Source organism: Pleurodeles waltl, chromosome 6 (assembly GCF_031143425.1).
Source record: "Pleurodeles waltl isolate 20211129_DDA chromosome 6, aPleWal1.hap1.20221129, whole genome shotgun sequence".
Taxonomy (NCBI): domain Eukaryota; kingdom Metazoa; phylum Chordata; class Amphibia; order Caudata; family Salamandridae; genus Pleurodeles; species Pleurodeles waltl.
The window spans coordinates 1,256,309,055-1,256,334,568 of record NC_090445.1 but is presented as its reverse complement, the minus strand read 5'-3'; the positions used below and the strand labels follow the sequence as shown (position 1 = coordinate 1,256,334,568).

At 43.8% G+C, this 25,514-nt stretch overlaps 1 protein-coding gene across 1 annotated transcript in view; it reads left to right on the top strand.

Moving 5' to 3' along the window:
- Positions 1-25,514, top strand: part of LOC138301758 (cadherin-23-like) — a 1,629,754-nt gene that overhangs the window by 398,135 nt on the left and 1,206,105 nt on the right. Inside the window, exon 6 of the mRNA XM_069242267.1 lies at positions 11,887-12,015. Within this exon, the coding sequence (XP_069098368.1) occupies positions 11,887-12,015 (129 nt within the window). The remainder of the gene's footprint in view (positions 1-11,886; positions 12,016-25,514) is intronic.

Genomic DNA, 25,514 nt, shown 5'->3' with positions numbered 1-25,514 from the left:
TGATGTGCTCTCTTTCCCATCTGTGGTTCCCTGCCTCTGTTGCTGTGGAAATTCTGAAGGAATACGTTCCAAAGACAGCAGAAGAGACCCAAGATCGCCAGTGCCTTGCACAAGATAGTGAGGAGCTAGAAGGCAGTAACCTTGGATGCTGTCGCTGTAAAACTACCCCTACCCGCTCGCAGCGCAGCTCAGCCAACTTCATTCCACAAGCTACTGGGCAACTTCAGCACCTGCTCAACTCTGGTCGACTGTCTGTTTACCACCTGGACCACGGCCATGTTGTCCTTCTGGAACAACACCTTCTGGATAGCCAGTTCTGCACCCCACAGCGTGACTGCCAAAACCAGAGGACAAAGCTCCAAGAACACAATGCTTCTGCCTTCAGGCCTTCACTGTTCTGGCCACTCCTCTGCACACTACCTTCTCTGCCAAAACAACCCAAATCCCTGTCATCCTGCAGCATCAGGAAATATCTGCATATTCCATTCCATCTCTTCCTACCAGGCTAATGGGAGACCATTGAAAGTCCTCAGAAAGAAGGACCACATCCTCAAATCCTCCTTAACTCCAGCTGACAACCATACATGGTGGTGTGGAAGAGAACCCCCCCCACAAGGGCCAAACCTAGCCACCTACAGAAGCTCCTACCTGCCCTGACTACTCTACAAGTAAAAAATTGAGATGACCCAGCAGTACTTGGACTTCATTCACTCTTACCTTTTCTTTAGTCAGCATGCCTGACACTAAAGCTAGCATAACCTCTTTCTTGCCTTGTGGTAGACTCGCCTCTATGTGATCTGTGTCCAATTCAACACCTGGGAAGGACAAGACTATACTCGTGCCTGCTATATTTTCTGGTGCAAGCGGAACCTCCAAGTCTCCCATGAGCTCCTGGAATCTAGCTAGCGCTAGCTGGGAGTCTGCCGAGCCAGTTGTCCTCACAACAAAGAACTTATCTAGATGATCTGTTCTGAGCTGATGACTTGTCTGCCAGGTGAAAGCCATTTGTAAGAAGGAGCTGGAGCAGTCCAAGTGTGCCCAAGATATGGAAGAACCCATTGGTAGTGCCTTGTCCACATACCATTTCCCTTCAAAGTGTGTGTCCAAAAGTGGAAATCCTCTTGGTGCTCTGGGAGTAGTGGAAAGGCTGACTTCACATCACTTTTTGCCATCAAGGCTCCTTGCCCTGCCTCCACCACCAAGGACATGGCCACATCCACAGATGACTATGATACCAAGACCACATTCTCAAGAATTAAATCATTGACTGACCCAGTTTTGGGCCATGAACAAATGTTGAATTAGGCGGAACTGACCCATTTCCTTCTTAGGCACCACTTCTACTGGTGACACAATCAGGTTCTCAAATGGCCAGTCCTCAAATGGTCTTGCCATTATTCCCTCTGCAAATTCTTTGTCAAGCTTGTCCTGCACTGCGTCTGTATGTCTTTTAGCTGAGTGCAAATTATCCTCCCGCCTGTGAACCCTGGGTCTCTTGTACCCCTAGCAAAACGCCCCCTCATGAAACCTTCCCTCAAGATCCCTACCTCTACCCGGCAGTCAAGGAAGTCCAGCCAGTACTCTAATCTATGTAACTTAACTGGCCTAAGAGCCTTTACCTGCAGGTTCTTGTGTCATCTACCCATGCAATTTGAGAATTGCTGTGGAGGCTGTTGTAATCTCTGTCTGTCTGCATACGGATGCCACTGGCCTGCGGGCTGCCCATGGAAACCCCCTGTGTTCCCGAAGCAATGTATGAGTGCCTGCCAGCCAGGACGTTTAGAACACTTATGCCGAAATTTGCAATATTCTTGAGTGCACATTCCCTTATTATAATCCCAGCATGCCTCTTTGAACCCTTTTACACCTTTGTTTCTCTGCTCCACCCCACCTCAGGTGGGGCACAGTGAATGCACTTGTACACTATTGGCAAGCCGCTGGCTGTGGAAACCATCTTCCCAAATTTAACAAGGCCCATGTCAGTGTCCAACTCCCCCCACTTGGTCTCAGGATCTAAATTTAGTTCTGCCCTAAATTCTTCATCATTCTGAGCCCAGCCATACCCTCCAAATGTCAGCTGAGCCTTGTGTATGACATCCTTATATTTCAACATTGCTATGATGCATTCTGGAAATTTCTCACAATAAATGCTGGCGTATATTAGAAACCCCACCTTTCAATTCTCAATGGTCTGAGGAACCTTTGGCCACTTGACCAGCTCATATTCTTCTTCCTTTGACCCTTCCTTTGAACACACTTCATTATGAAGAAGTTTAAGCATCTCCACGTATTCCCCTTTTCATATCTTTACTTTTGTAATTAGCATTGGGAGTTTCCCCAAAGGCTTTGTCATTTCTATTGTAGGAAAGATGTTTTATTTTCAGCTCCCTGCTTTCTGGCCCCTCCTTCTTACCCCCTTCACCCTTTATGCCCTGTAATCCCCTTAGATCCCCAAAGCCGTCAGCCTGTCCCTTTTCTTCCTTGTTTTCCCTTCTCTGCCTATTTTGTAGCTGGGATGGTCACCATGTCCAACCTCACTCCCATGTCAGCCACATACTTACCTCAGAAAATAAAGGTCACCCACCCCACCCCACAGCGCTGCATCTTGCATCCACACCCATGGATACCAAAGCTGGGTCCTTACCTGCCACATTGCCATTACCTGGCTCTAAGGTCAGTGCCCATGCAGGTGCTTGCTGCCTAGCCAGTGGCCTCCCAGTGTCCATGACTGCCCGATGCCACACCTGAAATGAGCATGATAATAAAACATTATTAGCACCCCACCCTTTCCTCTGTCCCCTTTTCCTCCATACCCTCATCCTCTTATACCTTGCCTTCTTCGAGAATTTCCTCCCCGTAGTCCAAAGTTGACACCCCAAAGGTGCCTTCTTGCCTGGCCCACACTAGCTTCTCCTGCTTATAGTGCATGGGTCTTGTTTGGCTCCTCTGATGCATTAGCCTACACCCAGTGCTCAGAGGAGCTGTATGAACCCCACCATATGCCACCTGTCCTCCATCTGCGTGAAAATTGCTGGAGGTCACCCCAAACTTACCCGCTATTGGAGCCAACAAGGTTATTCTGGACCTACTTGTGCTGGCTGAGACGGGATCCCATGCCAGCATCTGGCGAGCAACTCTGGACCAGACCTTCTCTTCTCCTCAGTGCATTTCAGTTGCACCTAACTCTACCGAGTCTGGAAACTGGTGATGTTCCTCCACCTGCTAAAAAGAGGAGAATACTGGTGTGCTAGCAACCCTGACCCCCCCCAACCCCTGGAACCCATGTCTCACAGAGACATGGTCCCCAGCATCCCAAAGGTGCCCCTCTGATCTTGCTCTTCCCCTATGGACTGTCCCTGCCCACAGCACTGGTGTGACTCCTGCTGCCCTTAGCTGGCCCCTTTTCTGCTCATCCTCATCACCACTTCAAACAAGCATGGCCGCGACAATGCTGAATACCCCCTGAGTAGCAACTGGATCATTCACCTATATTTGGCTTTGCCTGGCTCTCCTTTTGTGCACATCACCAGCCTCTTGCTGCAATACTCCTGTCCCCAAACTTCAGGAGCCCCAATGAGCCTACCAGTCCCACTAAACTTGGGGGGACCTCTCAAGCCAATCCTACCATCCCAATAAGGGGTCATCCCACAGCCAGGATGCTACCCCTGGCCCGCCTCTTCCAGGTCTGTTGTAAGGTGCCTCATATTCCCCGGGGGGGCACTTGCTCTTGGGATGCCTTTCCTGCACCTCTATACATTTGTGTGCCCATCAAAGCTTTACCAGGGGAATTATATTTTTCTTCCCTTCTATATTTTGGCTGGTTGTCCACATCGTGTCCCTGTCTGTTTATCTCATCAGGCCAGTGAAGTCTGATAATATTATCACCGATTCTGTGAGACTGAAATGCCAATGCATGAGCACATGAGGTTGTGTGCATAAATAATACATTCTAGATGTACCCTCTTGTTTCACCTGCGGGAAGTACAACTCAGTGGAGTAACACAAAATGATGGGGCCCCATTGCAGAATGTGATGAGGTGCCCCGCAGTCTCCCGTAACTCACAGAACTTATTTGTCCATGGACTGGAAGGGGGCCCCCGGGAGGTTTGAGATCTCCCTGAAGCGTCACCCTCCCCCCTGCAACGCAGGGGTTGCAGGGCCCTTCATGTACACCCCTAGACCAATATGCAGAGTGTGGTGGGTCTGTTGCCAAGTCATTTAACGGGGCCTCTAGCCTTTCATTATCCAGTGGTTAATAAGTTTAATACAATTGAGTTGAGTAACAATAACATTCTGTTATTCAATTCCAAGATGCCCAAATGGTGTGAATATGTGCTTTACAAAGGCCCATGTTACAACATGTATGGCAAACACCTAAGTCAATACTAAAAGGTGACAGTTTATATCTGTTAAATGGAAAATATATGTACTGCATTTTTTAACCAGTCCACATGTATTTTGTGAAATCTTTTTGTTCATTGCTAAAGTACACCCATAATGTACCCAACTATTTATATGTTAGCTAGCTATCCAAATGCTACCAACACAGCCTTGAAAAAAACACCTTGCCCTCTAGAAAAGGCCTAGCTATCTAGGGTGACCAAACAAACATTTAACTGCACCCCTTTAATTTCACTGCGAGTGAGGTGGTGGTACCGCATTTTACTTTTCTATTTGGCTCACAAATGACTGCTTTTAATAAATAATCACCCAGTGTGGAAGGCAGTTCTGATGGTTTGCACTCCAATTCCATGGTTCACTTGATTCCTCACAAATACTATTAGAAGTCACCAATGTGCAAATAAGAGGTGGCGGATCTCTTTTGTGAACAATTATAAAGATTTTTCCATGCACATTTATGAAGTATTTTCGAAAACATTTCAATTTTTCTCCATACAACTTTCTTGAGTTTTGGGGAAAATTGCAGTTTCATGAACTTCTAAATTAGATAACTTCTAAAGATTTGTAGACACTTGAAAAAGCTCCTTTTGTTTTTCTTCAAAACCTGTATTTTTGTGCATGTAACATTTCTGCATGTAGTTCCTTGAATATGCAACATTCAACACAATCGGCTACAGTTTAAATGGTGAATTGACATTAACCCCCACCCCATTAACGTCTTGGTTTGTAAAGTAGGTGGTCACGATCTGTGTGTTTTTTTAGGTCGAACTGGGGCGGAAGTGGATTGTAGGTCATGCGTCTTAGTCTGATGAGGCCGACTCTGGTATTTTGAACATTTCATTCAATCCTGATTGTTGGATGGGTGGTCTACATGTGGGGCCACCTCTATTTCTTTCTGTCTTCCTGAGCATGCAGAACAGTGCTCATGCTTTTTTGAATTTGTGAGGTGTGTCATGTGTTAGGGCAGTTAATTTTTCATTTGCCTATTCTGACCACCCTTTAGTCCACCACACGTCTAGTGGAGGGGTTTGGGCCTGTTTCCGAAACTGCACTAAAGTTAAGCGGGCTGGCAACAGCAATTGTGTTATGAGTCTGCCTAATGGGGTTGTCATTGTATACATTGAGTTTTTATCAAGCGCTTTTTCTCTAAGAGAATAGGGGGGTCTATTGGAGTTTCACTAATTTTGTTCATGTTGCAGACAAGATGGATGATTTCACTGCTCTAGTCAACAGCTGTGCCTAGGTGTCATCTGTTATCTCTTGGCCAAAGTCCATACTCCATGCTGCTGTATAGGTGGAGGGTTACCTCATGTGTGATTGTTTAAGAGTTGTGTATAAGAGAGAGAGGTCCCTTTTCTTTTTGTTTTGTTGTGGAATAGATGCTCAACTGGTGTCTTGTCTCTTAGAGCCATAGTTTGAATTTCTCTGTCTCGCAGCAAGTGTATTAGCAGGGTCAATCTATACTCATTGTGTGTTGGAGGTGAAATTAGTCTATGCAGGTGTCTCTATCAGATAATGTCTGTCTATGTAAAAGTCTCCTGATCGTAGTAGGGTCCCCTCTTTTTAACGTGAAAAATGTGGTCTAGCTTGCCTGGTTGCAAGTCAGGGTTGCTTGTGACCCGGATCAAAGGTGATTGGAAGATAGTTATGCCACAGGTTTGGCATAATGTCTCCTAATATTCTAAAAGGATTGTGGTAGAGTGGAGTAAAGCGCTTGAGTTCAGTCTATTTTTACCGGTCAGGCACAGTATATGTGTCAAAGGAATTGTGGAGAAGTGTTGTTCTATTTTCATGCTAAGTGTGGTATGGGGGGGAGTTGATTCCAGTCTAATGCTGGTTAGAACTGAGCAGCCAACATACTTCCAGGAATGTTCCGAAGTCCCACCCCTCCGTCATCTGGTTTCCTGGACAGTGTAAGTCTTGATACCTTTGGTGATTTGTTTTGTCAAATGAAAGTGAGAAGTTTGTTTTGTATCTTTTAAAGTAAATACTTGGAGAACATATAAAAACCTAGAGAGGAAGTTTATTTTGACCCTGCCTACATGCCCGAGCTAAGTTGATCCCAGCTTCCCCCACTTATGTAAATCTTTATAGAGGACATCCAGTAACGGCTGGATGTTGACCTCATAAGTGCATTGAATGTCATTTGTCAGGGTGATTTCCAGGTATTAGAGAGAGTGATAACTCCCTCGAAACTTCAGTCCATGTAGAATTGGTTTGGAAAGGTTCTGGGTGACACCTATTGTGGAGAATTTGGTATCATTTATCTGAAATCCTGATACCTTCTCAAATTGTTCAAGTTCACAAGTTAGAGCTGGAATTAATGTATCCAGGTCCGTTACATGGCAGAGCATGTCGCCGGCAAACAGGGCCAGCTTATATGTACCCTTTGGCCTAAATTAAGGCTTTTCATTACAGGGTTGGCCTTTTTTTGCATTAATGGTTTCATTGCGAGGGTGAAAATGAGGGAGGACAGGGGGCATCCCTGTCTTGTGCCTCTTGTTAGGGTCAGTTTGTTGAAGAATACTTCATGATTTTTAGGCGTGATACGGGGTCGATGTAACTTGACATAAAGAGTTTAAAAATGTTGACGCCCATTCCTGCCTTGGCCACTACTGTTGATATCAACTTTTGGCTTCAAAAATAGGGTTATGGTGGATTTGGTCATTGTTGGTCTGAGCTTTCCCGAGTGCAGGAAGGTGTTATATGATATTGTGAGTGGGGGAGCTAATATGTCATTATGGAACATATGTGCCAAAGCATTTTCCCATTGACACAGAATGGGTAAAACCCTTTGATACATCTGGCCCTATAAGCTTTATAGAAGGATGCTGATAGTCTATTGGGACCCAGTGCTTTATGAGTCTTAAGTGGTTTAATGTCAGTCCTAATTTCATCTGTCAATATGGAGCTGTCAATTAAGGAGAAATGAAGGTCCTCTATATTCGGGAAATCCACTGACTTTAAGTAGGATTCTTGGGATGTTTCTAGTAAGGGCTGTGAGGAATGGAGGCCGGAATATCAGGTGTGGAATATTTTCAATATGTCAGGTGCCATTATATTTTACCCTTGCTGCTTTTGCGATGAATGAGATAACATTTGTAGTACGCAGTTTAGAGGCTAATAGCCTGACTGTTTTATTTCCTTTCTCATAATATTTGTATTTTATTTATAGCATTTTCTTTTCTGTCTCCTTCATCAGGAGGTGTTTTAGCTTGCCCCGCAAGACTCACAATTCTCTATATGCTCATTAGGAGGCATTTTGTTTGTGGCAACCTTTGAGATGTTGTATCCGTCTCTTGCATTCCACTTTATTTTGGGCTGTGGTTCGATTAAACCGGCTCTATGAGAGCTAAGCTCACCCCCATTGACTGTCATTGATGCATCCCATAACATTTTTGACTCAATCTCCAGATTATTGCTTTCTTTAAAGTAATTTTCAGTAGTTTCTTGGTTGGATTTACGCAGGGCTAGATCTCAGAATGCAGTTTCGTTAATCATCCAACGATTTAACATTGGGCATTGGGGGAGAGCCTAGTTGAGGCGCATTTCACCACAGAGTGGTCAGATAATACCTTAGTGCCTACGATGGTGTCTAGCATTTGGGGAACAAAGCTCCTGTCAAAGAGGAAGTCATGGATCCTAGAAAAGGACCTCTGTACATTGGAGAAGAATGCGCAGTGCCTTTGCCCCTTGTTTTTGGGTTTGCCATATATCGACCAGGGGGAGGTCCTCCGTCCCCTGCCGCAGAGAGGTGGGGGCATGAGTGCCAGAGTCCCCTGGAGCCCACCTATCGATCTGTGGATCTAAGGCCACACTAGGTTCTCCTCTGAAGATCACATGGCCACTACAGTATGCTGTAAAACGTGGGAACAAATAGTCGTGAAACTGCTGATATGGTAGTTCGGTCCATAAACTGATAGTAACATCAGCCTTGTGGTTCTAACTGACTAGTCTAGGCCTAGGAATCTACTCCCTCTGCCTTTTTGGTTGTTGTGCAAAGTGAATGGTATGCCTATTTCAGCAAGATTGCTACTCCCTTTGTTTTGTTGGGGGCCGTGACGTGATTATGGGTGGGGTACCAATAAGATTGTAGTCTAGTGGTATGTTTAGCAAGGGTGTTTCTTTTAATATTAGCATGTTAATGTCTTTATAGTGTGCCCATTTAAGTAGTGCACCCTGTTTCTTGGGGGAGTTTAGGCCTTGTCTATTATGGGTCACTATCAAAAATGTAGTCTTTTCCCAGATTCTGTGGGGGTGTGCTGGTACTGTGTTCAGACTCTAGGGCTTTATGAGGTCAAACCTGTCCCCCTTGTGCTAGCCCGTGGCCATGTAGATGGGGTGGGTGTGTACAGTCTGGGGCAGGCCTTCCTTCACTGATTGTGCTATGAGTATGGTAAGTGTGTACAAGCAAAGAACCCTCGAGGAGCTTTTGTAAACAAAACATGATAAAAATGACAGCAACTGGAAAAAATAGAAGAAGCAACTTGAAGCTACAAACATTTAGCTACAACTTTAACTGAAGTGTAAGGTGGTGGGCCGCTTCCGGAGGGCTTCCTTGGAATCCAGGACTTGCAAATGGCAGTGTTCAAAAGAGCCAGTTATAATATATTCTGCATGAGTAAATCTGGCGATACCATTGGTGCAGAGGCCTGTAGCGAGGCACCCACTGCATAGTTCCTATTGTGATCAAACATCTATAGTTCAGTGGATGAGGTCCCTGTCTGTGTAATGATGGATAAAAACTGTGCCTTTATCTCTGCTTCACTGGTTACCCCTATCAGATGAGGGGAGAGCGTATTTCTTCATGGGTTGTCATGGACTGCGTGTTCAGAATCTTGATTTGCTTGTCTGTGGAGTTCTTCAACACGACCCCAGGCCAGTCAGAACCTTTTTTTGGACCCAAGGCAAAGCCAGTAGAAGTGTCTTAATAGAGAGACCTTGGCTTCAATCACAGATTCCCAGCTTGACTAAACTGTATGTCCCTGGGTAATTTATTTTCTTCCTTCTGCCTCCATTTCAGTGTTCATCACATTTGAGAACACCTTGAAATAATTTAGTTTAGAATAGATACCAGACAAAAACCTCTCATGTATATGGTTTAATACACTATAATGCTGCTCCATCTATACCAACAACAGTGGCTTTGTACAAGCACATGACAACCGACTTGCTTTTTGGATCACTAAACAAATTGTTGTGAGCGAATTGTTGTTCATCAGGGCTGAAGGCATCCAGGATCTGAATTGCACAATTTCTAATGAGGAAACCTGGTTTCAGTCCTAGCTCCCAAGCTTGAGCAAACGTTGTAACACTAGGTAAATACTTTTCATCGCTGTGACTCCTTTTCAATGATCTTCACATTTGAGTGCACCTTGAAATAGTTTGGAATGTACTCTGTACAATAGCCTCTTTTGTATATGGCTTAATAGACCATAACAATGCTCCATTTATTTAAAAAAATAAGGCTTATAAACTAAAAACAAGACCATGTGAGCCATTAATAGAATTGTCTGTCAGTAGTACTTGCAGCAGGGCAAAAGGTCCAGACTGATCTCAGCCTTCATGGAACTGCTTTTCCAGATAGGCTTCAACATGGATAGACCCACGGATATTTATGGGAGCTGGCCATCACCACCTCACATCCATTGCCCTATTTGCACTGGTAGCGAGATAGGAAATGCTTTCGTGTTGACCATGTAGAGCACACTCTCAAGGCCTAGGCACTCTCGCTGCCCATGCCCAATAAGCTGCAATTGTGGCTTGCCAACATGGGCATGGCTTGTTTCATACCACTGGCTATGATTACAGTGACTTGCCGTGTGAAACATGCTGCACGTGCTTATAGCCTCTTTAATAGCAAGTTGTGAGACACCTTCAAAGAGTTGACTTTGGACATTTGCTTCATCACACCCTCTACCCCTCTTCTGAAACTTTTAAACATGTATTATGAAGCAGAGATTATTTCACATTTTTTAATGCAATATACCTGTAATCCTGAGGAAAATGCCTGAGCCCATAGGAGTATTTCAGAGCATCCAAACATGTTGAAAAATGAGAAGAGGGTCCTTTGCTTGGAACTCCTTTCTTCATTCTTGTGGTATGGTGACAGCAGCAAAACACATTTTAGCTCATTCATATGCAATTTTAATATAAGCCTGACAATTTAACAAAGGGAAAAAATAAATGCTGACTTAAGTGACATAACCTCGACCAAACAAGAGAAGAAATAGCTAGCAAACTGTACATCCAGTGAACAGTAGGAATCTTGAACACTTACCAGTGCAAGATATGGAACCCACTGAAAAATAATATCATACTAGATAAATGAGCATTCATTATCCTATGTGAGTACATAAATGTATTGTAATTGCATAAAACAGTTGTCTGTTTCTTGAAGGAGTTTGGTACTTCTTGTACTCTGGGTTTTTGTACCCCTAATGAAACTGTTAAAAACAAAACTTTAAGCCCCACAATGCAACATGATGTTGGCTAAAGAAAACACAAAAAAACGATTATGGATTCCTTTGTGGTAGTGCCAAAGTGCAGAGTTGTGAAATACAAAATAAAATTAACTCCTTTCTTGTGTGCAGTCACAGTGGGCGAGAGGGAAGAGACAACCTTTTCAGATGCAAATGCCAGCATCTCCTGCTAATGGGTAACATTAACACTCCTTCGAAAACGTGTGTTCTAAAATACCTTATTTACCAGAACAGTGAGAGCATCAGCAGACAGACAAGTCTAGATTCACAGGGAAAGGAAAATTAACGACCTGTCACCTTTCTTCCCGAGCCCATCCTTGGGGTGTGTGTGATCTTGGAGGTGCATTTACAATACCATTGTGATGTGTCTTACGCTGAATTAGTGCCGCACCTGCTGCAGGTGTTGCCCCACGAGGGCTACTTGTGTTTAGAAACTTATGTAAATGCTGGGTTGTTTGTGAAAGGTGCAGAAAAGGATACACATGCAGTCATAAATTCAGTGAACATTGTAAAACCAGTAAAACCATCAGTGAATTACTATTAGGCAATGCTTAATCTGTGCCCGGTCACTGGAGTCAGTACTCACTTGCACTCGTTTTTAGGGACCTGTTATTCATCATTTTAGAGAGAAAGGGATTACATGAAAAAGGAATGAGGTTAGGAAAGAAAGATAGGCAACCCGTCACAAAAAGCACTGTTGTGAAGAGGCCTGAGACACGAAGAGCTAACGCTGTGAAAGAAACAGGTCTGAGATGGAGTCTAGATTATGAAGTCATGTCATATGACCCTTTGCATTCGGCAGCATTTGTTGGTGGACTCCTCTGAAGACTTTGAATACCTGAAGTAGTTTATTGTGTATTTTACAAAAAAAGAAATGGGATTAATAATTCTATGTATTTGTACATTAATTTCATAGAGAGAGATAAAAACACTATATCTGTGACACACACCATTGAGTTAAAAAAGACTAATATTCGTGATTTATTTTTGTTTACTTTTTTAGGACAATGATAAAAACAGGCCTCTATCTACTTTAGCCAACCTGGCAATCACTATCACCGACGTTCAAGACATGGACCCAATTTTTCTCAACTTACCCTACAGCACAAATATCTACGAGAACTCCCCGCCGGTAAGACCATTTTATCCTACTGTGCGTTTATTTTTGTTTCAAATGAAACTTAGCAAGATTTTTCACTGTGGGATGTTTCACTTTTAGTTGATAGTAGATTGTGTGTTTATGTCTGTTGGGCGTTGTTGGCACTATGGGGAGAAAAGCAGAGTGCAAACCAAGATTTTAAGACAATGTCCTTCCTGGTGATGACAGACCCTGTGAGCTGTAGTCATTCTGTGATTGGTTTGAGACACCGGTGATGGAGGGCAAAGGACAGTATTTATTTTTAGACTTCAGCTGCCCTGCAAGGATAGACCTTTGTCTCGAAATGAGGCCTGATAACATACATTTAGTAACACCTCAATAACTGTGAAGGATTGTATCTGAAAATAACGAAAGAGAGTGGTAGATTTGCAAAACATAAAGGTTTTATTAAAAAATGTGTTAAAAGTGTAAACATGAACCGGTCAGTTCATGTATAAATCAATGACTCACCTGATTACAGCATAAAGGAATATAATCTAGAGAGGTCAGACAGCAAATGTGATGCCAAGTTATCTAAAGACACAATAGGCAAATAAAAAAAAAACTCAGCAGTGGCGTAACAAAACGTGAGGTGGTCTCCCTAGAGGGGGCCCCGGCCCACCACATTACACCTCCCAGACCCAGTCAGTGTACTGTGCTGAGGGGGTCTCTAGAAGTCACCCACACCCACGCACCTCAGGGTCATTGGGGCCCACTGTTACACCACTGGAACTTAGTTGCCCAGAGGGGAAACTCCCTAATGCTAAACTAAAGTTGGTGGTAAAGTTGGGGAAAGGCATAGATAGCAAGTGTCAGCAAACATAGTTTCTCAAGTAGAAACAAATGAAGGTTACGTCAGGGAAAGAAGAAATGTGTTTGTTTGAGAGATTAACTCTATGAGCAGAAATAAAAGAAGTATTGAGCCTCAAAAACGGGAAATAGATGTCTGCCTCTAAAGCTGTACAGGAGCAGTTCTAGCTGCCTAACACAAAACAGCACAATTAAATCATGAAATTCAACCAGAAGAACACTCCTACGGTTCCCATAAAAAGGGAACCAATCAAAACTAAATATGAATGTAGATTTTGCTGCTAGCCATCTTTTCATGAGCCATACAAGGGAGGATTCTTCTCCATCGACCACTCACACACCGATGTTGGAATTAACTGTAAAGTAAAAGCATAATGTAGATGGCCTTCACACAGAACTTAACAATAAAAATACAGTTTTAACGAGTACACATTTGATATGGCTCTCAAAATGAGAAAAATATAATGCACAACAAGCAGAAACACAACATTTCATTTAATGTGAAGCCTTTCAAATCAAGGCCTACCATGACTACGGCTAATTTAATTGAACACACTCAGAGCACATTCTATTAATGTAAAAGGCACACACTGTGGTCAATATAAATTTGAAATTCCGCATGAATACATCCAAACAATGATTATACATGTTATGCATTAGAACATCATTAAATGCAAATGGAAAATAGTGACACTTCATCACCCCTGGTTATTGTCGAAATGTGTCTAAATTAGATTGTACCAGATTCTCCCTATGTTTTATAAGAACACAACACAAGGGATAATACATATAACCATATATAAGTTCGAACAAGGTATTTTATTGTGCAAATTTGGTACCTGCCAATAAGTTGATGTCCTCATGGCTGGAGGATTAAGTGTGGAAGAGTTTAGGTCTTGAAGCCCTTGCAACGAAAAAGTAGACCTTAGAGATTCATAGTGGATGAAGATTTTAGGTCAAGCAGGTTGTGACTTGAAGACTTGAGGTGTCATGGATGGTAGAAATGGCAGTCCGAAAAACACTCTCCCTGAGGAGAAAATAGGCCCGAAGTCTAGGAATGGTGGCCTAAGATGTCGAAACTTTAAAATAATAAACGCTATTTGATCACAGTCTCTGGGGCTTGTGTATTCCCTTCTTGTGAGCAGTCTGGGATGCTCTGAGCCCTCCCCACTGAGAGAAACAGTAAAGCTGTTAGTCAATGTGAAGATCAGCAGCAGGATTTAAACCGGTAATGAAGCATGACCTCAACAAATGCAGTAAACTGGATGGGGAAGTTAGCAGGCTCCTGGCGTCTCAGACTAAAGGGGTGCAACGACCGATACTGTGTCAAGAAGTCCTTTTTCACAGGCATCAATCAGAATTCTTGGTACAACTTGAGATAGGCAAGCCCTTGAATTTTGTTGATTTCCTAGGCTCAGGTTTTTATATGCCTTTGTTTGGATGAATTTTAAGGTTCTCATCACAAGCTGGGATATTTCTCCCAGACCAAAAACACTTGATGAAATACCCCAAGATGCAATTCCGCTGTTTCCAACAGCCCTAGAATTATTGGGTCCAAAAGTTTTCCCAGATAATTCTGTGCCCAGAGGCACTGCGCCTGTCAACTTTGCCAGAGGGCACAGGCTATCGGCAGCAGCATTGCACAGTCCCTGCTTACTGCCTGCAGCAGTCTGTGAGGAGAAGATGATGCTCTACACAGACAGGCATAATGAGGGTCTAAGTGTTCCAATCCAATCCCAGGACATAGTGTTGCTATGTCGAATGGCATTAATCTCACCTGAAGATGTGCACACTGAATGGTGAAGTGTTCTGGTGAAGTTGGGAGGGTCATCTGATTCTGGGTTACAGTCGGATTCATGCTCTCTTCTTTCTCTCTACTCCTCATTTGGTACAGCTACTAAATCAGGAAGTATTCTGATTGGCAACAGTGTGTATTATACGCTAGTAGGCAAAAAGAATCACATCATAATTGGAAAATTACCCTCAGGTGGGACGTGCTCCTTGTGGAGCAGAAGGATTGAGAAGAGGTGATGGAACTTAAAGTCCGAGGACAACTAAGGGCATCTCCCTCTCAAGGCAAAACTCAAGGTCTCTTAATCTACATTATAAAGTCCTTGCCTAAACTGTGTAGATTATTTTCTCCTTGATCTCTTCCAAAATATTGGCTTTTTTTTTAATTAACATAATTGGCATTGTGGTTTATAAAGTAATCTAAATTTTCTTTACATTAATCAGTCATTCAGCCCCTTATTATGAGCGGTGGAGGTTGGACCACCTCCAAAGCAGTGGTCCGGCCTCCACATTCCGAACCTAGTGAAGCTGCTATGGTCTGACCACCGGCACAGCGAAGTTGCCACCATTTCACAGCCTGGCTGTGCCGGCGGTCTTAATCTGCCAGGGCAGCGCTGCACCGCCATGCACAGGCTGGCAGAGACAGGGTGCTGATGACCCCATGGGAGCCATAGCACTGTAAATGCTCTTTGCAGGGGCAGTGCAGGGGCCCCATGGACAGCCCAGTCATGCTTTTCACTGCCTGAATTACGGGCAGTGAAATGATGTTTAAGAACCTGCTAGAATTAGATAAAAAAGTGTAGGGTGGTAGAATAAAGAAGAGGCAGTGGTGGGTTCTTAAAAAACAATTTGGAACCGTGCACTTATTTTTTCACAGATGAAGCACTGCTGTCGGTAGTACTTTTTTTCCCTCGTGATCATTTGATTTTCTCTGGGGATAACACTTATATTCCATAAAGCTCTGCTTCCTTTTTATTGGTAGGTCATTTCTAATAATCACACTTCTAATACAGTGTTCTACCACTCGCAGTCAGAAGTCAGTTCCCCAGTAAAATATATCTTCTTTCACAGTTTCCCATGTCATGTAGATTTATATATGTAATGTAGATCTATGTAGCAGGGGTTATCACCCGTGAGGGTTTCAAGGCGCTGTCCATGGGTATGGGGAAATTAAGTGATTTGCCCAGAATCACAGGATGTTGCGCCGACTTCGAGGCATATTCACCTTCTGTTCTTTATGATCTGGTTCAAAATGTGTTCCTTTTTTCTTTCGGTAACAGTAGCTTTGATATTGGTAAAGGCTGTGTTCTAGCCTCACTATTATTTAGCCTGTTTTTAAATTACGTTGCACACTGGATATAAAATCCTGATGTACCTAAGCTATACTAGAAGGAACTACAGATATTACTTTTTGTAGACAATGCGATTTTGCTATTATTAACTGAAAATGCTATGCCCAAGCAGATGGATACGTGTATTAATTTATTGCAAAGAGAAACACCTGATATTTAATGTTGAAAAGCTAAATCAATGGTAATCAAGCCAGCCCCCAGTCAAAGAAGACACCTAACCAGTCCAGGCGCTACAAATTGAATGCATGAACACCATTGACCACTTAGATACACTTTTGGAAGATAGACTTGTAAACCCACATAGAGAAGGCCAAAGGTGTGTTTCAGTAAATGACCAATATTATCCTCCATTTCAAACACAAGGGTCCTGAATCACCAAGGTAGACTTACACTTTTGTGTAAGTTTACGGTTCACAAATGGATTTACGAGTGATATCTTTACAAGTGTGGAGTTTCCAAACAAAACAAGACATGTCTTTTTTATGTGGAGACTCCACACTCGTAAATCTACTATTGAAGCTAGGCCCTGGTGCACCTTTAGTACCAATGCATCTGGAGCTTGATGCAGTGGTGGCTGGTGAACTTTGAAAGAGGTGGGGCACAATACCAAATCCTGACATTTCCACCGCAAGTGTGCTCAGCAAGCAAGCACAACACAAGTGCACCAAAGGGAGTTTTATGGAGATTTTCCCAGTGAGAATTTAATCTAAATAAATAGGTAATTAGATGAATGTTGCTGCACAATTGCCAGATAACTTAACCAACAAACAAAATGAGTTACATGCATTTGTAAAGGAACACTCATGAAATATTTTGGGGGATTCCTGATTTGCCAGACAAACCTGACGTCCACTGTGGTGCTTGTCAGTGGGAAGTCCTCTAAGAAATTCTAGTAAAATTAGTTTATGTTTTACAAAAACAAGGATCCTACATAACATGCTGGAGCTCACTTACCTCAATGTCAAGTCCATGCTTGTCAGGCTGACAGTCTTGCACTCGGTCAATAAGTCGGGCCTAGGGGATGTGCAGGTGCACTTACTGACGACAGATTCAGTCCGAGATAGATGCTAGGGAACACTCATCACTTCCTTCCTCCTGCAGAAGGAGTGATGAATGACCAGTTACTATGACTGACCAGTCTTCTTGGGTGGTGAGACACACTTAAACTTCCATGACTGTTTGCAGGTTAAAAGCTTATGCTTGGTCAAGCTACCTAAGGCAGCAGAAAGAGTACCTTCTGCAGCATTTGCCTTTACTCTGTTCATGCTAATATTCATCTAAGACCACTATAGGCACCTGTTTCACAATGCCACCATGACCGTATAAGAAGAATGGCTGTAAAAAGGACTTTGTACTTAGGGAAGGCTAGCGCCTGAGCAGCAAAATGCCATTTTGCCTTTGGCTCCTAAAAATCCTTGCTTTGGAGCTGACTCTAGAGCTGTCTAAGCAGAAAAGTAATCCTTCACCCAGACCCCCGGCTGGAGGCCCAGGAAGAGTAATCCAAATAGGTGAGCTGAAAAATGAAAATGTGGGAAGCCTAATACAACACTTGGCCTGTGAGTAGAGAAACTGGGGCTTTGGGCTGGGAAGAATCAAGTGGAAGGCTATTTATAGTACCCCTATGATTTGCTGTGGGGGAATCAGAATGTTGTGGCACATTTACAAGTGATACAAAGCAAAACCCAAAAATATGAGTGCTTGCCCACAAGAAGGAACAAATGTCACTTTTTAAAAGAAAAACAATGACGATTGTGCAAATATATATCACTTACAAGTTTTAACATGAAGAAGAGAAGCAGAAAAGAGACAACAGAGAAGAGAAAAAAAAGTTTTACCGATTACCTTCCCCCATTTACACACCAAGTGCTTTCAAGCAGGGGATCTAAAACAACGAATTACACTTCTGTCACCTTAGAAACAGTCTTCGTGAACTACTGTAGAATCACATTCCTCATGCTTCTAGTTCCCATAATAGCAATAGCAGTGCATATTATTACTCTAACATCAGATGTAGCACCTGCCCATAATACCAGCGTTTGTTCCCACCCTCTTGCGACAAGTGGCCTTAATTCCCAAATGTTGCAGTGGCTATCTCAAATCAAAAGGCAGTCACATCGCCTCCACCTCTGGCTTACAGGTTATCAATCCTTTAATAACCCTATGATACTTCTTCACCAGATCTAAAGTTTCCGCATCCCCTGCATGAGGTGTTCATCCAGTCTAGAATTATTTGCATTCTAGGATTTATAGTTATTTTGGTCCAAGTAGAAAACTGTGACTAAAGGCCTCATCATTCAAAAAAAAACCTAGACTGCATTAGCCACTTTTGTATGCGCCAGGGTCACATCAGAGTTCTGCCTAACAGACAACTCTCCTTTTTTCACAACAGACCAAGCAGCATCCCTCCTTTCCCCGTACTTGTTGCCTGAGTATTATTCCATGATAGAAAGGCTTTAATTTCACAGAGGTTATCTAGTACACCGCCTGATGGCTTATCTTAAAAGCTCTAAAACACCTGCAAGAGACGTGACACAACTTGCATTTAGCCTTTGATACAAACATTATTAATCCCCAGCAGCATCCACATGACCGTAACACTGGGTATGTTAAGAGACATAAACTTGATCACATCATCCTGGCAGTTATCATCTATCATTGGATTAGGCCTTCCCCATTCTGTGTGCCTAATAGCAACACAGAACTCTACTTTTAAGAGCCACCACCTATCAGTTTGAGAGTAATGGAAGAGCAATGGAAATGTTCAATGGAAGTTTCCCTGAGAGTGCAGCACTGCATCACCACGATCCACCCAAGGCCCCTTCTCCTACCACAACTACCATTTCTCCTGCAACAACGGAACTACCACAACCTCCATCCTGCTGACCCCAAGCACTAAAAATTAACTCCATTGCGCTCTACTTCCTCCAATTTCTCTGCAAGCATGCCATAAAATTCTGGGACACCTTCACCTCCCTCACAACAGACATCATGTTCATCACTGAAAGCTGGCTCACCCCTGACTCTACACCAGACATCGCCTCCCCAACACACCCCGGATACTAGATGATTCACTGCAACTGCACCAACTGACACAGCAGGGGCATTGCCATCATCCACAAGAGCTCCCTCCTCTGCACCGCCACAGATGACGAAACCACACCGATCATGGAACACCTCAACTTCCAGATCAAACACGTTGCCAAAAGCACTTTCAAAGGAACCCTCACCTACAGACCCCCTGGCCTCGGACAAAGCTTCTGCAACTCCATCCCAGACTTTATCAACCCTCTGGCTATTAACTCTTGCCACTTCATCTTCCTGGGAGATGCAAACTTCCACCTAGAAGACCCGAACAACATCAACTCCACCTCACTGCTCGACAACATGAGCAACATCGACATCTCTCAACTGGTCACCGCACCCACGCACAGTACAGGAAACACACTAGACCCCATTTTTCTCCTCCAGCAACTTAGCCAAATTCTCCCACACCTCTGAGGTAATGTGGACCGACCACAACATTGTCCACTTCAGCATCGAAGGATGACTGGAACCTCCGACGAAGCTTCCCACCCTCCTCTGCTGCAACTGGAGCCATGTCATAGAAACTCCCTGGACCACTGCCCTCAAAGAAAACAGACTAGTCCCCATGGTCACCCTCGATCGCCACGTGCAAAACTTCTCCAACTGGATTGCCTCAGCTACCGACACCATCACCCCACTAAAAAGAACCTCCAGGAGCAAGCCCACCAAGCAAACCAAATGGTTTACATCAGAACTTCAGACCCTCATACAACACTGCGGAAGACTAGAGAGACACTAGCGATCCAAAATGACCACCGCCAACGTCAACGCCTTGAAGACTGCCCTCAAAAGATACCACCACCAACTCAGAAAGACCAAGTAAGAAGCGCTCACCACACACCTGTAGGTAAGCACCAACCACGCCAGAGAACTCTTCAGCATCATCAGAGAATTTTCCTGCTCCGCCACAGAGAACATGATTCACCCTTCACAAGCCCTCTGCAACACACTAATGGACTACTTTCACCATAAGATCACCAACTTCTAATGCAATTTCGACCCTCAACCCTCCGTCCTCGTCCACCCCTGCACCTCATCCTGCCACATACCTTTACAGGATGACCAAATAGAAGCAGCTTTCTACCAAGGACACCCTCTCCATCATGGCCTCTATCCACTCAGATTCCTGCAGATCCCTGCCCACACCATATCTACAACCGAGGAGGAGAAACCATTGGAGTCGCACTCACAGAACTCCTCAACACCTCCATCTCCACAGCCCCCATCCCTGACTCCTGGAAGCACACCGAGGTCAAGCCCCTCCTCAAGAAACACTCAGCATACCCCAGGGAACTGAAGAGCTACCCCCCTCATATCCCTCCTCCAGTCCCCTGCCAAGATCTTGGAAAAGGAAATCAACCGTCAGCTCACGGAACACCTTGAAAAGAATAACTTGCTCTACCCATCCCTATCCGGATTTCAGGTTACTTACAGCACTGAATCTGCACTGATCGCAGCCACAGACTAAATCAGGCACCTCCTCAACCAAGGAGCCAGAGCGGCCCCCATCCTCCTCGACTTATCCGCGCCCATTGACACCATCCCACACCACATTCTCATTTCCAGTCTCCACAACATTGGCATTCAAAACTACGCACTCAGCTGGATCGCCTCCTTCCTCCACTGCCAAACCCAGAGGATCCTCATCCCTCCCAACGTCTCTGCACCCAAATACGTCCTCTTTAATATCTACATGACTCCACTGGCAGACATCACACGCACCTACGGACACAGCATCGTTGACAGCCAGTTCGTCCTCTCCCTCTCGAACAGTACTGCACGATCCAAATTCCAGAACACTATGACCGACATTGCCTCCTATATGAGGACCAACTCCCTTAAGCTAAACTCAGACAAAATGGAAATTCTCATCTTCGGGAGTAAGCCATCCCCCTGGAACGACACATGGTGGCCCTCCAACGTCAGTCCCCCACCCACTCCCACCAACAACGCACGCAACCTCGGAATGATCCTGGATACCCAACTGACCATGGAGAAACAGATCCATGCCTTCTCCTCTACCTGCTTCCTCATCCTTCACGTGCTCTGCAGGATTTTCAAGTGGATCTTCATCTCTACCAGGAAACAGTCTGTCAGGCCCTTGTCTCCAGTCGATTCGACTACAGAAACGCGCTATACGCCTGAACCACTCAACAGATCATGAGCTGCATCCAAACTATCCAGAACGCGCAACAGTAAGACATGTCCTCACCTTCACCTGAAAAACCAGCATCACCCCCGCACCTGAGGGCCCTCCACTGGCTCCTCGTCCATCACAGATGTCTCTTCAAGTTCCTCACACATGCGTACAAAGCCCTCCACAATGCTTGACCTGTCTACATCAACAACCGTCTCTCTTTCCACCAACCTACCAGAGCCCTCTATTCTGCCTCCCTCGCCCAGACCCTTGTTCCCCGAATCTGCTGTGAGCACTATGGAGAACGATCCTTTTCCCACCTCACCACCAGATCCTGCAACAAATTCCCCCTCCATCTTCCCACCTGGCTTTTTCTGAAGGACTTTGTAAAGCAATTCAAAACCTAACTCTTCGACTGCCAGCAATAGCCTGATGAGACCAACAGTACCCCCCAGCACCTGGAGACCATTCAGTGTGAAAAGCCTGCACTATACAAAGATCCTGATTGATTGACTGATTGAATGATTGGTTGTAGTTTTTTTTATAGCAGTAACTTGGTACTAGAGTATTCGAGATGGGAGATTGTTTTGCCAAGAATCAAGGGATGTTGAGCTCAGGTGAGGATGTGAAGCTGCCTCTCTACGTTGCAAAGTCAGCAGCAATTGTCATTAGGCCACATGTAGTTCCCTAATAGTGGTAAGAAGCTCGTTCATAGGTTTAAAGGTACTCACTATGGCTTACCTATGCTCTCCCTTTGATTGGAGTAGTAACTGAATGGTGGCAATGACAGAGATTAAAAACTCCTATATATATGGTGACTGGCGCAGCAGAATCATTTCACATCCACAGTTGAAGACATCATGCATCCATTACATAAGTTCACCTATATGACACAGCCAGCTCATTGTTTCAGTCAAGAACATTATTATCCAATGAACCATATTATGTATGCCCTACCTAACTTGCTGTACATGAATGACTCCTCCAAAAGCCACAGGTACAGCCCACAAACATAATCTAGCCAACTCCAGAAGCACCGACACAAACACAAACATTTACTATACACTCAGAAACATAGCTCATCACAACTGTCATCCAACAAACGTAGTATCATCTTATGCTTTAGGAAAATGGAGTAGACTTGATTTATGGCTTACATATGATTCTGTATGATACTGAAGCAGCAGCAAATGACTTTTCACTACTTGGGCTGATAGAGGAAATCCTTTTGAGGGAAGCAGGTGGCAGCGCAGAGATGACTATTGGACCTACAGTTTTGTGTTACCTCCTGAAAAAGAGGAATCATACTCGCTTCCAAATTCAATGGTTCCTTGGGACATCAATCAATCAATCAAGAAATTTGTATAGCGCGCTACTCACCCGGAGGGTCTCAAGGCGCTGGGGGAGGGGGGACCGCTACTGCTCGAACAGCCAGGTCTTGAGTTGCTTCCTGAGTTTACATTACAGCTGGCAGATCGCCAGGTTCGTAAAGGCCTTAAGGGCGTGATTTGATTTATATGCCAGTCTATATCCTTTACATTCAACTGTCAACAAACAGCCATGCAAAGGAGTAAATTGTGTTTGTTCCCTTGCGGGACTATAGGCGACTGCTTCGTTATCTGTTCTGTGATGCCTCACTGCTTAGGCATGATTTGGACGTCCACAGTTATCAGTTTTGACTGCAGCAATAGATGCACACTGGTAAACAAGGGAGCTGTTAAGAGACTATGATATCCCAGTGGATATGTTTATCTTAAGCCTAAATGTTGCATTTCGATTGTAAGTTAGAAATTGGCATGCAAATATTTCCAAACGGAGTTGTAATTCTGGCTATAATTCTCCATTCACCTGACATCAATTTTGTTTTTACTAAGCAACTTCTCCATTCCATGTAAAGTTTAATAATCTGATGTTTTTATCAACAATGTGCTATTGCGTAGTTCAGTTAATCATTCATCGACAACATGCACAGTGTAATCTATAAATCAGTCCTCTGATGTACTGTCCCTTTCACACCCGTTTAAGCTCCGGGGTTTAGAAATAAATACCACATGCTGTGAAATTATCGCAAACACATACACATGAGCACAGTGCAGGGTACAGGCATGCATACAAAGGCACAGACATACTCACGCAGTCACATGCATGCATACAAACACACATACTTACCAAGTACTGAAACACACACACACATTCATTAATACTAAATTGAAAAGGCTACTGAAAAAAGCTTACCTGAAGCCGCCCTTTTCAACATGGTTTTCCGTGCACTTCCCGAGTCCCGCCTTTCATCAAGTATCACGCCAGAGCCATGCTCCTGAGCTTCAGCCCAATCAGAAGCCAGAATAGGAATGAGGGTACCGAGGTAGTTCTTTTTCCCAATTCCGCCTACTGACAGGTCAAAAGGTGCATTATTGACAAGTCCCGAAGCTCCACTATATGACATTCTGCAGTGCCTGAAGGTAATGCAGCATATGAGATAATGGGCCAGATGTTTCAAACAGTTTTGCCCATTTTGTGTCTATGGAAAAATGTGTTTGCACATATGGCCCAATGTTAGATATGTATTGCGACTGTGGGAGGCTGGGCTGTAACAGCCCCGTCTGACAAATGCTGAATACCTCTAGTGTAGTCCTCTGCTGGTGACAACATGACATTGGAGCTTTTAAATACAATCAAATGATTCGTGAGATAATGTGTTTTCATGTAAAACCTGTAATAAGTCAGTTAGTTGCAGAGCGAGGTTGTGGGGCGGTGCTCTGGTGACCCCTATGGACACGCCGCGCCTGGCTTGATGTCAAGCCAGTAATGAGTACAATCGCAGTTTGTCCTATGTTGTTTTGGCTCCTGTTGTGTAGAAACTGCTCTAGCCGGTTTAGAGGTCTTGACACCTGGGGGCGCTATCAACTGTTGGGCAGCACATTAAACGTATTCTTATGAACTTGAGTTTGGAACACCTAAGGATCGACTATATTATTATGGGACTTGGCCCAACCAAACAAGCTAAAGGAGAGTAGTGGTCCCTAAATGTGACAAATATATGTGCTATACACTGGGTTTCCTTAGTGACACTTATCTTTCCATTAAACTGCCAACTGCATTTGAGCAATATCTTGACCGTTTATATCCAGGACAACAACAAACTTTATTTAGACCTGGCATCTGTCTAACTGATTTCTATATGGCAAAATGGAACTGCATGCTTTTAAGTAACTGCATTTTCGACTGTGATTATTGCGGCAGAGACATGACCATGCACCTAATGCTATTTGTACAAAAATAATAGCCATTTGTCGGGAATCTCTTATCCATTATTTTAACTATTTTCTATTAAATGTTGCGCTGAAACTTTAAAATTTTGCTACAGCATAGATGACCCCATGTTATGCCATTAATTGTGTTTGACCAATGACTTTGTGTTTCACCACTGCACATATTAGTTGTTCAATGTTCACCAGTAGCACATTACATGTTGTATTCAGTTTAGCTGCCTATTGGCTTTAACATGGCATTAGACATTGTATTCTGTATTCAGTTTAGCTGCCTATTGGCTTTAACGTGGTATTAGACATTACATTTTGTATTCAGTTTAACTGCCTATTGGCTTTAACGTGGAGTTCGACATTGCAGTTGAGACATTGAAGATGAGATGTGTTTTTCCACATGATAGACCAAGCTGTGTTTTTCGTATTTTTAATTCTCACCGAGCCCTAGCGTGATAAGAGAGCGCATATTTTGGTGTTTTTCTTTAGTGCAGAAAACAGTCTGGCCTTGAGGGGCGTGTCTCGAAATGGTGGCAAACTTTCGGCACATTCCTGTCAAGGTTTACCTAAAAAAGCCAGCCTTTTTGCTCTAAACGGTGTCCCTGGGCAGCAGCAAGGGGGAATTTTCCAGGACTTCAGTCAGGAGCAGACGTCAACTGCCTGACCTCCCTTTTGGGTGGGAAATCTCTTTCTCGCAGTTGAACAGGAGTCATCAACTTGCAGGCATGAGAAAGATGACAAGCAGTGATTGGCCCTACGGTGATGAATTTTGACTTTTATTCTTTGCTTTGAAATTATGCTATAATATAATCACATGCATTTGCTGTGTACATTGCAATTGAGAAGTGCTTTGATATATTTTCCTTTCATTGCTGTGACTACTTTTAAACGTGTGCTTCCAACCTGTTAATCTCGTCTCTCAGGAACCTCGTGGTGAAGTAGTAATAATACATGTCTTCTTTAAACTAAGAAGTGCATTCCAGAGAAGTTTTGTCAGCTCGGTCATAAGAAAAGGAAAGCAAAACACCCCATGATATATTTTTCTGTAGCAAACCA